General features: G+C 43.5%; 1 protein-coding gene and 1 non-coding gene across 2 annotated transcripts; both read right to left on the bottom strand.

Moving 5' to 3' along the window:
• Positions 1-3,058: 3,058 nt before the first annotated feature.
• LOC120874156 (olfactory receptor 1361-like) lies at positions 3,059-4,003 on the bottom strand. The gene has a single exon (XM_040255303.1). It carries the CDS (start codon positions 4,001-4,003, stop codon positions 3,059-3,061), a length of 945 nt encoding a protein of 314 aa, XP_040111237.1.
• Positions 4,004-13,209: 9,206 nt separating this feature from the next.
• Positions 13,210-13,325, bottom strand: LOC120860189. The gene has a single exon (XR_005720262.1). It is a non-coding gene; the product is annotated as a U5 spliceosomal RNA (small nuclear RNA).
• Between the last annotated feature and the right edge of the window lie 370 nt (positions 13,326-13,695).

Raw genomic sequence — 13,695 nt, 5'->3', positions numbered from 1 at the left:
AATGCAGAATGAAGCAGGGCAAAGACTAATAGAGTTTTGCCAAGAAATGCACTGGTCATAGCAAACAGCCTCTTCCAACAACACAAGAGAAGACTCTACACATGAACATCACAAGATGGTCAAAACCAAAATCAGATTGACTATATTCTTTGCAGCCAAAGATGGAGAAGCTCTATACAGTCAACAAAAACAAGACCAGGAGCTGACTGTGGCTCAGATCATGAACTGCTTATTGCCAAATTCAGACTTAAATTGAAGAAAGTGGGGAAAACGACTAGACCATTCAGGTATGACCTAAATCAAACCCCTTATGATTATACAGTGGACGTGAGAAATAGATTTAAGAGACTAGATCTGATAGAGTGCCTGATGAACTATGGAATGAGGTTCGTGACATTGTACAGGAGACAGGGATTAAGACCATCCCTGTGGAAAACAAATGCAAAAAAGCAAAATGGCTGTATGGGGAGGCCTTACCAATAGCTGTGAAAAGAAGAGAGGCGAAAAGCAAAGGAGAAAAGGAAAGATATAAGCATCTGAATGCAGAGTTCCAAAGAATAGCAAGAAGAGATAAGAAAGCCTTCCTTAGCGATCAATACAAAGAAACAGGGGAAAACAACAAAATGGGAAAGACTAGAGATCTCTTCAAGAAAATTAGAGATACCAAGGGAATATTTCATGCAAAGATGGGCTCGATAAAGGACAGAAATGGTATAAACCTAACAGAAGCAGAAGATATTAAGAAGAGGTGGCAAGAATACACAGAAGAACTGTACAAAAAAGATCTTCAAGACCAAGATAATCACAATGGTGTGATCACTCACCTAGAGCCAGACATCCTGGAATGTGAAGTCAAGTGGGCCTTAGAAAGCATCACTTAGAAAGCTAGTGGAGGTGATGGAATTCCAGTTGAGCTATTTGAAATCCTGAAAGATGATGCTGTGAAAGTGCTGCACTCAATATGCCAGCAAATTTGGAAAACTCAGCAGTGGCCACAGGACTGGAAAAGGTCAGTTTTCATTCCAATCCCAAAGAAAGGCAATGCCAAAGAATGCTCAAACTATTGCACAGTTGCACTCATCTCACACGCTAGTAAAGTAATGCTCAAAATTCTCCAAGCCAGGCTTCAGCAATATGTGAACCATGTACTTTGAGATGTTCAAGCTGGTTTTAGAAAAGGCAGAGGAACCAGAGATCAAATTGCCAACATCCACTGGATCATGGAAAAAAGCAAGAGAGTTCCAGAAAAATATCTGCTTTATTGACTATGCCAAAGCCTTTGACTGTGTGGATCACAATAAACTGTGGAAAATTCTGAAAGAGATGGGAATACCAGACCACCTGACCTGCCTCTTGAGAAACCTATATGCAGGTCAGGAAGCAACAGTTAGAACTGGTCATGGAACAACAGACTGGTTCCAAATAGGAAAAGGAGTATGTCAAGGCTGTATATTGTCACCGTGCTTATTTAACTTCTATGCAGAGTACATCATGAGAAACGCTGGGCTGGAAGAAACACAAGCTGGAATCAGGATTGCTGGGAGAAATATCAATAACTTCAGATATGCAGATGACACCACCCTTATGGCAGAGAGTGAAGAGGCACTAAAAAGCCTCTTGATGAAAGTGAAAGAGGAGAGTGAAAAAGTTAGCTTAAAGCTCAACATTCAGAAAACGAAGATCATGGCATCTGGTTCCATCACTTCATGGGAAATAGATGGGGAAACAGTGGAAACAGTGTCAGACCTTATTTTTTGGGCTCCCAAATCACTGCAGATGGTGACTGCAGCCATGAAATTAAAAGACGCTTACTCCTTGGAAGAAAAATTATGACCAACCTAGATAGCATGTTGAAAATCAGAGACATTACTTTGCCAACAAAGGTCCGTCTAGTCAAGGCTATGGTTTTTCCAGTGGTCATGTATGGATGTGAGAGGTGGACTATAAAGAAAGCTGAGTACCGAAGAATTGATGCTTTTGAACTGTGGTGTTGGAGAAGACTCTTGAGAGTCCCTTGGACTGCAAGGAGATCCAACCAGTCCATTCTGAAGATCAACCCTGGGATTTCTTTGGAAGGAATGATGCTAAAGCTGAAACTCCAGTACTTTGGCCACCTCATGTGAAGAGTTGACTCATTGGAAAAGACTCTGATGCTGGGAGGGATTGGGGGCAGGAGGAGAAGGGGATGACAGAGGATGAGATGGCTGCATGGCATCATGGACTTGATGGACGTGTCCGAGTGAACTCCGGGAGTTGGTGATGGACAGGGAGGCCTGGTGTGCTGCAATTCATGGGGTCGCAAAGAGTCAGACACAACTAAGTGACTGAACTGAACTAAACTATAACAATAAAAGGATAAAACAAGATTATATAAAACATAAATATGCCTGTAGCTAATAGAGCACAAAGATATATGGAGCAAAGGTTGGGGATTTCTTTCAGACTTTGGGAAGAACAGGTATTGTCCCTCTTATTACAAATACTTCTTGGATATATAGACTAAAAATGGAAAACGCTACCATTTATCCCTTTAGACAAAAATACCAACACACAATTACAAAGAATAATAAAATATCATTGTTATAAACAGAAATCGCCTTGGATTCAAATTCTGTCCTTTTTCATAAAAGATATCATCTTAGCTCTCTCTGAGTTAAGGGGAAGTGCCCTAATTTTTGTCTTTGTCCCTCATCCTTCTCAGTGATGTTTTAACCAGTTTCATCTATTTATCAATGTTTTGTTTTCTGCAGTCATTTTCAATTATAAAGTTGTACTTTTAAATAGTAAAACTTCCCTTATGTTTTAATTCAGTAGCAGGGTGACTAGTGAGTTTATTTTGCTAGAGCAACTTGATAAAAATACAAAAGGGAAGGAAAATAAAGTTGTGGAGACTATTCAGAAATATAGAAAAACTGTTATAATATGTAAGTGAAAGATCAGGATATAGGTTTCCAGTATCAAGATTAAAAGACAAAATTTAAGTTTTACATGATGGAAAAAATAAAAATATAATTTTCTTAGAAATTTGTTCCCTCTGTGACTTTCTTAGCCCATTTTATTACTGAGCAGAAAAAAATTTCATAGCAATCACTTTTCCAAGAGCCCCTTTTATGTCCTGGTTTCTCAGGCTGTAGATGAAGGGGTTCAGCATGGGGGTCACCACAGAGAACATCACAGCAGCTGCTACATCTGTCTCAGCTGCGTGGGAGGACGAAGGGTTGAAATACAGAAATATGATGGTGCCGTAGAAGAGGAACACTACAGCCAGGTGGGAGCCACAGGTGGAGAAGGCTTTCCATCTCCCCTTTGTGGATGGGATCCTCAGAACAGCACAGGTGATAAGGACATATGAAGCCAGGATGCAAACGAATGGGGTGATCATGATCAGGGCAGCCTCAGTCAGTATCATCACCTCATTGAGGTGTGTGTCAGAGCAGGAGAGCTTGAGGAGGGGGGTCACATCACAGAAGAAGTGGGGGATGGCATTGTCTGCACAGAAGGAGAGTTGAGCCATCAGCAGGGTATGCAAGAGCATATCCAGACTGGCAGTGACCCACGACCCAGTGATCAGCAGGGCACAGAGCTGGGGGGTCATCTTTGCTGAATAGTGTAAGGGGTGGCATACAGCCACAAAGCGGTCATAGGCCATCACAGCCAGGAGGAAATTGTCCATGTCCATGAACATAAAAACAAAGTACATCTGCGTGAGACACCCAGAGAAAGAGATGGTCTGGCTCCCGAGTATGTGGTTGGCCAGCACCTTGGGGACAGTGGTAGAGGAGAAGCAGATGTCCACGAAGGACAGGTTGCAGAGGAAGAAGTACATGGGGATGTGCAGGCGGGAGTCCATGCTGATGGCTAGGAGGATGAGCAGGTTTCCCAGGACCGTGGCCAGGTACATGGTGAGGAAGAGCAGGAAGAGGAGCTGTTGCTGCTGCTGGGGCTGCCTGGAGAGCCCCAGGAGGAGGAACTCAGAGACTCTCGACTGGTTGGCCTCTCCCATGGGGCTGGACTAAGATGCAGAGATGAGAAGCAGAGGTCAGAAAGCTAGAAGCTAATGGTTTGGGTGCAATAATCAAAGCTCCAGGGTGAAGGCAATGGCACCCCACTCCAATACTCTTGCCTGGAAAATCCCATGGATGGAGGAGCCTGGTAGGCTGCAGTCCATGGGGTCACAAAGAGTTGGACACAACTGAGCGACTTCACTTTCATTTTTCACTTTCATGCATTGGGAGAAGGAAATGGCAACCCACTCCAGTGTTCTTGCCTAGAGAATCCCATGGATGGGGGAGCCTGGTGGGCTGCCATCTATGGGGTCACACAGAGTCGGACACAGCTGAAGTAACTTAGCAGCAGCAGCAACCATCAGTTCAGTTCAGTCGCTCAGTCATGTCCGACTCTTTGCGACCCCATGAATCGCAGCACGCCAGGCCTCCCTGTCCATCACCATCTCCTGGAGTTCACTCAGACTCATGTCCATCGAGTCCGTGATGCCATCCAGCCATCTCATCCTCGGTCATCCCCTTCTCCTCCTGCCCCCAATCCCTCCCAGCAGCAGAGTCTTTTCCAATGAGTCAACTCTTCTCATGAGGTGGCCAAAGTACTGGAGTTTCAGCTTTAGCATCATTGCTTCCAAAGAAATCCCAGGGTTGATCTCCTTCAGAATGGACTGGTTGGATCTCCTTGCAGTCCAAGGGACTCTCAAGAGTCTTCTCCAACACCACAGTTCAAAAGCATCAATTCTTCGGTGCTCAGCCTTCTTCACAGTCCACCTCTCACATCCATACATGACCACAGGAAAAACCATAGCCTTGAGCTAATAAACCCTCCCTTAGAGTTGCTCAAGGGCTTCCCAGGTGGCACCAGTGGTAAAGAACCCACCTGCCAATGTGGGAGACAGAGGAGAAGCAGGTTCAATCCCTGGGTTGGGAAGATCCCCTGAAGGAGGGCATGGCAACCCACTCCAGTATTCTTGCCTGGAGATCCCTAAGGACAGAGGAGCCTGGTGGGCTACAGTCCATGGGGTCACAAAGAGTAGGACACGACTGAAGTGACTCCATGCACACAGAATTGCTTAGTCAGAATCTGCCCCTACTCCCCACACCCTCAACTTCCAACTCCCAGTCCTAGATGCTGCTGCTCCCATTGGATTCATTTTTTAAATTATATGAAATATAACATAAAAATAATGCACAGCCCTCCCCTGCCTCTATGTGTGTCTCTATTAAGGTTACCAGTCTTTCTCCTACTTAGTAGTTCGTAGAGAGAAGAGAAACAGTTGGTATTGGGTTTATCTCAAGCTCCAGCTGAGGACAGCTACTGCTCCCTGGATCTGAAAGATTTAATGAAGGAGGTCCTTCCAAAAACTTCACCCATTAATAAAGAAATATTTAGACTTCCCTGATAGTCCTTTGGCTAAGATTCTGAGCTCCCACTGCAGGGGGTGTGGGTTCAACCCCTGGTCAGGGGACTAAGATCCCACATACTATACAGCACAACCCCCCACCCAAAAAAAAAAGAAATATTGACTGTTACCATCTCACCTGGAGAAGCTTGTGCTGTTGCCATCAAGTGTGCTTCACCTTTGAGGAACTGGCCAGGGCTCCTCTTTATTATAAGGTTTGGAAAGGCTTGGAAGGATAGGTAGGTCCTGAGCAGGTGAGGAGCAGAGTGTTTATGACCTGAGCTTTCTGTGCAGGAAGGATGTTTTTGGAGGAGGGGAAGGTTGGCCAGAAATGATTTCTTACAGTAGCCTCCATGGCCATTGGGACCAGATTCCCTGAGAGCCTTATTAGAGACAAGCAGAAAATAATTGTCCCACCTGTTTCCTGGTCCCTATGAGCCCAACAATGAAAACAAAGCATATGATCTAACTTCAGGTCAGAACTTGGAGATAAAGCAGTCTGAGTGGAGAGGAGTCCCAGAGAAAATCCTTTGAAATCTCCAATTTCATCACCTTGCTGATCTGGGCTTATGCTTACATATTTGACAATTCAGCTATTAAAAGGTCTTCTTCTTAGCTCAGAAAGTGGGGTTATTGCAGTGTTATCTGAGTGAGCCTCTTCTTTCTCTAATATCTGGTCATTTACTGTGTAGAGCTAGTGATGTATTTGCAGATAGGGAAGCTGGGGTGGGGGGGAGTTGTGCTTCTTCCTGTAAAGCATCTGATGCAAAGGATCAGCCTGGAGGGAGATGTAGCAGACAGCACAGCATCTCACGACTGAGAAACCCCAGGTTCCCAGAGCAGACTTCTGTGGGGATGTCTTCCCAGCACACAGTAGATCACCCTTTTCTGGGGATGGTCATCAATCCATACTCAGAGGAGTGTGGGCTCCAGCAGCCCAATTTAGAATCCACCATCTTCTCCCAGTGAGGATTTGTGATGGATTCGGGAACTTTGCACTGATGCTTGAGGACCTGTGGGTTATTCCCAGTATGACTTGGTCTAGATGGGGAAATCCAGAAGCTTGCAACTGTCTCTTGTCTGCCTCGTAGATGGAGAAGCAACAATCTATGCAGAAAAACAACAACAACAACAAAAAAGCACAGAAACAGCAATGAGCTGGAGAGAATACTAGTGGCCACCCTGTTCAGAGTTCAAGTCCTTTCCTTTTTTTTTTTTTTTTAAATATTTCTTTGTTTAAATATTTCTTTCTTTGTGTGTGCTTGGTCATGTCCAACTCTTTGTGGCCCCATGGACTGTAGCTCACCAGGCTCCTCTGTCCATGGGATTCTACAGGCAATAATACTACAGCAGGTTGCCATTCCCTATTTCAGGGAATTCCCTGGTGGCTCAGATGGTAAAGAATCTGCCTCCAATGAGGGAGACCTGGGTTTGATCCCTGGGTTGGGAAGATCCCCTGGAAGAGGGCATGGCAACCCACTGCAGTATTCTTTCCTGGAAAATCCCCATGGCCGAGGAGCCTGGCAGCCTATAGTCAATGGGGTCGCAAAGAGTCAGACAAGACTGAACGACTAAGCACAGCACATTCCAGGGGATCTTCCCGACCCAGGGGTCAAACCCACATGCCCTGCATCGACAGGCAAGTTCTTCCAGTAGTGCTACCCGAGAAGCCCCTAATATTTGTTTATGTGGCTGTGCCCAGTCTTAGTTGCAGCATGTGGATTCTTAGTTGCATGTGGGATCTAGTTCCCTGACCCGAGCCCCCTGCGTTTGAAGTCTTAGCCACTGGACTACCAGGGAAGTCCCTCAAGTCCTTTTCAGATGGTTGAGTACTGTGGCCTCACTCACAGTTTTTAGGTGAAAATAATAGAGTCTTGCCAATTAAGCAGAAAATGTTTTCTTGAAACTGATAATTCTTAATTTAAAAACATGATGCAACTGGAGAAGTAGGCTCAGGAGGTCACATGGCAGCTAGAGTGACCCAGATCATCCACAGCACAGGCTGGATTGGCAGGTTTATCCCAGCATAAACCTCACAGCTCACGACTCCGACACAGCTAGCACTGGGCACAAGTTGCCACCAGAAGCGCTGTTGCCCAGCAATCCCTTTTTGCTGCAATAGCTGCCACTGCTAGGAAAATCTCCTTGCTCCCTTTCTTTGTGTCAAGGCTGACCCAGGATATCTAATGGGTCCACACATGCCCACAGCTTAGCTCCTAGAGGGGCTGGGATAGAAGTGGTTCAGAGTTTTCTGTGACACAGGAAGAAGTAGGATTTTCTTCCCCACCAGAATGACAAGGTAGGTATTTTTACCTAAGCTTTGGAAGGAGTCACAGAAGTTGGGAAGCCAAAGAAGATAAACTCCCATTGGAATCCATCCTCCCAGCTGTATATTAACACACACTCCTCTCACCTACTTACCCTTCAATAGAGAAATTCTCTGGTCTAACATAATACAAGTATCCTTCTCACCACAGAAGAACAAGAGTTACTGTATCCAGGAGCCAAACTAAGATCTTCCCTTCTCCAATCATGATCCCATTATGACTTTCTATAACTTCTGAATCAAACTTGAAAGCTAAGCAATAACTACATCCCCTACGTACATGTAAAACAGAAGGAGGGAGACAAAAGAAGAAAGCTAACTAGCTCAAGGGATAAATATAAATATAACAGAAAGAGGGAAACATGACTGAATTATGTAATATTCATTTCCATAGGTAGCCACGAATGATTAATTGATATCAATAATTTCCTTTATCCACAATCTTTATTATTTTTTTTTAAATAGTACTGTTCTGTATTTCAGCTGTGGTGGTGGTGATACAAACCTAAACATTTGATGAAATTACATAGAAATAAATATATACACATACACAAATGAGTGGGTGGGAAACTGATGAAACCTGAATAAAGTCAGTGAATTATATCAATGTCAATTTTGTGTTACCATTGGGGGAAATTAAGTGAAGAATATTCAGGATGTCTCTATAATCTTTCTTACAATTGTATGTGTAAGAAATTACACATGTCAATGCCCCCATTATATTTCTCCTCTTCAAATAACACTATCCATTCCTGCAATATCTTGAATTCAGCAACTCTCCTTTTCCTTTCTCAGAAAGGAAAAATGATAACTTACTCTAGGAAATAATATATCCGTCATACAATGCTCTGGAAAACTACCTTGGATAATTCTGATTTGATAACTTTATGTTAATGGTTCACACTTAATAACAGACAGTAAAAATTCCAAACTTGCAGTGCTATCATGGATTTAAATATACAATCTCTTCCCAAACAGCTGAACTAATTGTCCTCAATCAAGTATAAGCTAAAAAAAGAATAAAAGAGATGGATTGAGCAGATACACATTTCCTTGGAACTATTATTTGTCAATTTTTTCAAAGTCTTGTTTTTTTTTACTCAATATTTTATTGCTCAACCATTTTCCTCTATCTTCCTAAGTGCTTAGGAATTTCGTCCTAGATTCTTCATTACTGCAAATTCAAAGGAAAAGGGATTCATACAATATACAAAATGAATCTCTAGAACATACAAGCTGGATTTTACAATGTTTTTTTACAAAGTTTTTTTAACAATGGGGTTTGGTCTTCTAAACCCCTGTGTTCATGATCTATTATAAAGACTAATAATCAACTTATTTCTGATATTTGTCTGTATTGTAGCTTGCTAACACATTGTATCCAGCGTTTATATAAATTTTCATAGTTATTGTATATAGGATGATTCAACAGTTCACAGCAAAGCAAAAGGACAGGTAATAGTAATTCTAGTCCAATCACAAATAATATTTTTTAAATAGACTCCTAGTTGATAGAATTTTGGCAACAGTTCAGTTCTGAACAGCACAGATTAATGTCATGGAGTCTGACTTTAGCTACATTTGGCCAAGATGGTGAACTGAAAAATTACAAAATAGCCTTATTAGCTGACAGCCAGTAGCTGGCTTGGTTAAATTACAGTCCATGGTGCTCCATGCTGGATATAAATACTTTAATAAAAAATCAATATCCAATGCTATTTCTCCCTGATTGTAAGTAAATAAAACAGAATACAAACATATCACATAATCACAAAAATTAGTAAATATCACTTTTTCCTTGTCAAATAATGACCTTTGTTTCTTTTAGTATGACAATTCTAACTTTAATTTTTCATTTTACCTTAAGACTAAATATTATAGTTCAGTTCACTTCATTCACTCAGTCTATCCACAATCTTTAAAAAATTTTTTATTTATTTTTATTTTTTTGGCTGGGCTGGGTCTTCGTTGCTGCAAGTGGGGACTACTCTCTAGTTGCAGTGCATGGGCTTCCTGTTGCAGTGTCTTCTCTTGTTATGGAGCACAGGTTCTAAAGTGTGGGCTTCAGTAGTCATGGCAAACCAGCTTAGTTGTCCCGTGGCAAGTGGAGTCTTCCCAGACCAGGGATTGAACTCATGCCTCTTGCATTGGCAAGGGTATTCTTAACCAGTGACCCACCTGGGAAGTCTCCCTTATCCACAATTGAATTCATGTTCCATTTCCCTTTAGCCAGCATCTCAGCTACTCAAGGTTTTAAAAAATTCTGAATAGTAACCTAAATTCTCATGTCTGAGAGATCTGACCTTCTTATGATCTTGCCCATATAAGACTCTCCTAGTCTTTTATTAACTCCCATCACAGGACAATTCCAGAATCTCTCAGGGAGATCTTTCCACCCATATCCTCTCTGCTACCACTGTGCGGCAGAAAAACTACTCTCTATAGACAGTCAAACTGATAACAATATTAGAATCTCCTTTTGTTCAGTTTATCCAGTAGCAAAAGGATCCCAAATTGGCCAGCAGGAAGTCTCTTCAGAGCCCAGTACTGCTGGGGTAAAAAGCAAAATGTTACAAATACACCATGAGGTATTACAAAAAGAGGTGCCTACTTCTACTTCTTGTTTCCTTGCCCCATAAATTGCTACCTGGGAAAACGTTTAGCACATATTGTCCCCTGGTATGAAACTTATACTGTATTCTATAAAACAGCACCCTAATCTTACAGGGTAACACTGCTATGTGCATGTGTGCTCAGTCGTGTCCGACTCTTTACATTGCCATGGGCTGCAGCCTGCCCGGCTCCTCTGTCCATAGAATTTTCCAGGCAAGAATACTGGAGTGGGTTGCCATTTCCTTTTCCAAGGGATCTTCCCAACCCAGAAACTGAACCCACGTCTCCTGCATTGGCAGGCAGATTCTTTACCACTTAGCCACCTGGTAACCTCAACTGGGGTCAAAACTGAGTCTTTAAAAGATCATTTCTCTACTCCTAAGGTCAACTGTTCCTGGTAATAGTGTGGAAGTAAACACCAAAGAAGCCCATGGACACTGGCTTTATCCTTTGTGTAAGTTATCTGTTGTCAAGTAACAAGTTATATCAAAACTTTGCAACTTAAAACAATAAACATTTATATCACACAGTTCCTATAGGTCATGAATCCAGTCATGAATGGTTTAGTGGAATGGTTCAGGATCAGGGCCTCTCATAAGACTGCAGTTATCTGCAGGTGCTCAGTCATCTGAAAGCTCAACCATTGTGGAGGATGAGTGTCCAAGATGGCTTGCTCACACACTGCTATTGGGAGGAAGCCTCAGTTCCTCGTGTGGAGTTCTCCAGGGAGCTAACTTGATATATCCTTGCGACAGAGGAGCTCATTTCCCCCTGAGCAAGTGATTCAAGACAGCAGCATAGAAGCCACAGTATCTTTAATACTGAGCTCTAGAAGTCACACAGCATCATTTCCGTAATACCCTATAACTCACACAGTGCTGCAGACCGAATGTCCCAGCAAAATTTGTATGCTGAAATCCTAATCCTGAGGTGATGAAGCCTATGGAAGGTGATTAGCTCATGAGGGCAGAACCTTCCCCAACGGGATCAGTACCCTTCTAAGAGCCCTGAGACAGCGCCCTTGCCCCTTCCACCATATGCAGTAGAACTGCCATCTATGATCCAGGAAGTGTGCTCTCACCACACAACAAATGTGCCAGCATCTCGATTTTACACTTTCTAGCCTCCAGAACTGTGAAAAATAAATTTCTTTTAAAAGAAATGTATTAGTTGCACCACATCTTAACTGAATTATGTGGGGTCAGTTGAGGCATTTGAATTCTTAGTTGCAGCATGTGGGATCTAGTTCCCTGACCAGAGATTGAACCTGGGCACCCTGCATTGAGAGCTTGTAGAGTCTTAGGACCACCAGGGAAGTCCCCCAAATAAATTTCTGTTAGGTACAAGCTACCCAGTCCATGATATTTTGTTACAGAAGCCCCAATACATTAAGACATAAATCAGCCCAATTCACTGTGTGAAGAAATTATACAAGACTAGGACTGCCCAGGACTATCCTGACAACTGGCTACCACATTCCTTTTACTATAAAATGAGTTCCTTGGTTAGAAACGATGTTGCTGGGATGCCAAGTTGATGAATAGATTCATTCATCCCTAACACATATGCTATCAGTCTTTTAACCGTTGATTAAGCACGTCCTCGTGTACATCAGTTTCCCTTTCCTGAGTGCTTCTGCACATTCCCAAATAACCATGCTCACCGTAAATTTGTCTATTTATATCACCCCTCACCATCACTTTCCTTATGTCATCTTGATTAAGTAGTAGGTGATGCCTGGGATGTCATAAAGATCCTGAGGCTGACTTACCAGGCTCAAACCTTAACATCTCCTTTAGATCTGCAGTAGAGGCCACCAACTGCTGAAGCAATTATATACATCAACACTGCCTCCTAGACTAGAAATCTCGGGAAGCTGAAGGCAGAGATTCTCAAAAATTAACGTGCACAGAAATCACCTAGAATGTTTTTAAAGTGAAGGTTCTGACTCAGGAAGTCTGGGATGGAGCCTGAGCTTAGGCATTCCTAACAATCCCCCAGGCAGTGACGCCAGGTCCTCGGATCACACTGGGAGGTAGCAAGCCCTCAGCAACGGAGAAGGAGCCCTTAGCCTGAATAGGGTACACTGGGTTTTGCGGTGCCGGCTTCCCAGTCCACCTCGCCTTTTGAAAAGACATCCAGACTGGAACTCAGACGTTGACTTCCTAGAGTTTCGGGCTCTTCTGGAAGTAGGAGACAGAAATCCTGAACACTTCGGGACCCATCCTAACCGGGAACGCCAGACAGATGGAACAGACACCTAAAGGACCGGGCCTAGGTGACGTGTGGAAGGCTCATGGGATCCGCCACTCGCCCAGATTTAGCAGGCACCAACCCCAGAGGGCCTCTTTACAGCATTTTGGGGTCAAGGCAGAACCACTTACTAACATCGCTGAACCTCCGCTCCACACCGGAGGTCCCAGCCTGCGGTACTTCCGGTGAAAGAATTCCCAAGGAGACCGCGCAGAGCTGAGACCCCGCCTCCCGCCTTTCTAATGGGCAGGAGCACGTGGGTGCGGAGCGGCAAGGGGCGGAGCAAGGCAAGCCGGTCCACGCCTCCTCTGACTGGCCCAGTCGAGGGCCTGTTCAGTGCTTCCGGGAAGGGGTCCTACCGTGTCCGCGCCTCCTGCGCTGCGCATGCGCCTGAGGGGCGAGCATAGGGACGTCCTGTAAAGGGCGGCAGACTCCTTGCACCAAGGTGGGGTGGGGTGGGAGTTGGGTGGGAGTTGGGTGGGAGCGGGGCGGGGAAGGCGGGGGCGGCGCTGGAGATGCAAAACTCCCGGGACCCCCGAAAGTTTAACGTCCAAAGTAACGTCCAAAGCGTATTTCAGTGCAGTGGGGTTTTGTTGTTATGTTTTGTTTTTTTAGCCTTGCAAGTGCAGGGCCTCAAAAAGTTGGATAAAAACTCAGAATTGTTTTTCTCTACAGAAATCTTTAATAAAAGGCGAAAGAGTTTTATGTTCTGAAAAGAAACCAGAGTATCGCAGTGTTTTTTCAAAGAAAAATCAATGCAAAAACAAATTTTGGAACAAAATATCAAAGTTTAAAGACAAGATCAGTAAATAATTTAGAGCTTCTGTTGATCAAGAGAAAATATCTAAGACGGCAATTCTTTCTTGAAGCCAAGATAGGAAAAGAACTAGATTTTGAAAATATTAATGATGTTTGATTCCACTGAACTTAGTGTCAAATATACACACCAACCAGACATTAGTTAAAGTGGTGAAGCTGACTCTGTTCAGTAGTTACAGTGGTTTCTCCCTTATCCTTAGGGGGTATGATCCAAGACTCCCAGTGAATACCTGAAACTGTGGATCTACTGAACCATATATATAGTGTTTTTTCTTGTACT

The sequence above is a fragment of the Oryx dammah genome, unplaced genomic scaffold (assembly GCF_014754425.2).
Source record: "Oryx dammah isolate SB20612 unplaced genomic scaffold, SCBI_Odam_1.1 HiC_scaffold_2, whole genome shotgun sequence".
Taxonomy (NCBI): Eukaryota; Metazoa; Chordata; class Mammalia; order Artiodactyla; family Bovidae; genus Oryx; species Oryx dammah.
Note: the sequence above shows the minus strand (reverse complement) of the source record. Positions and strands in the feature narration are given on the sequence as shown.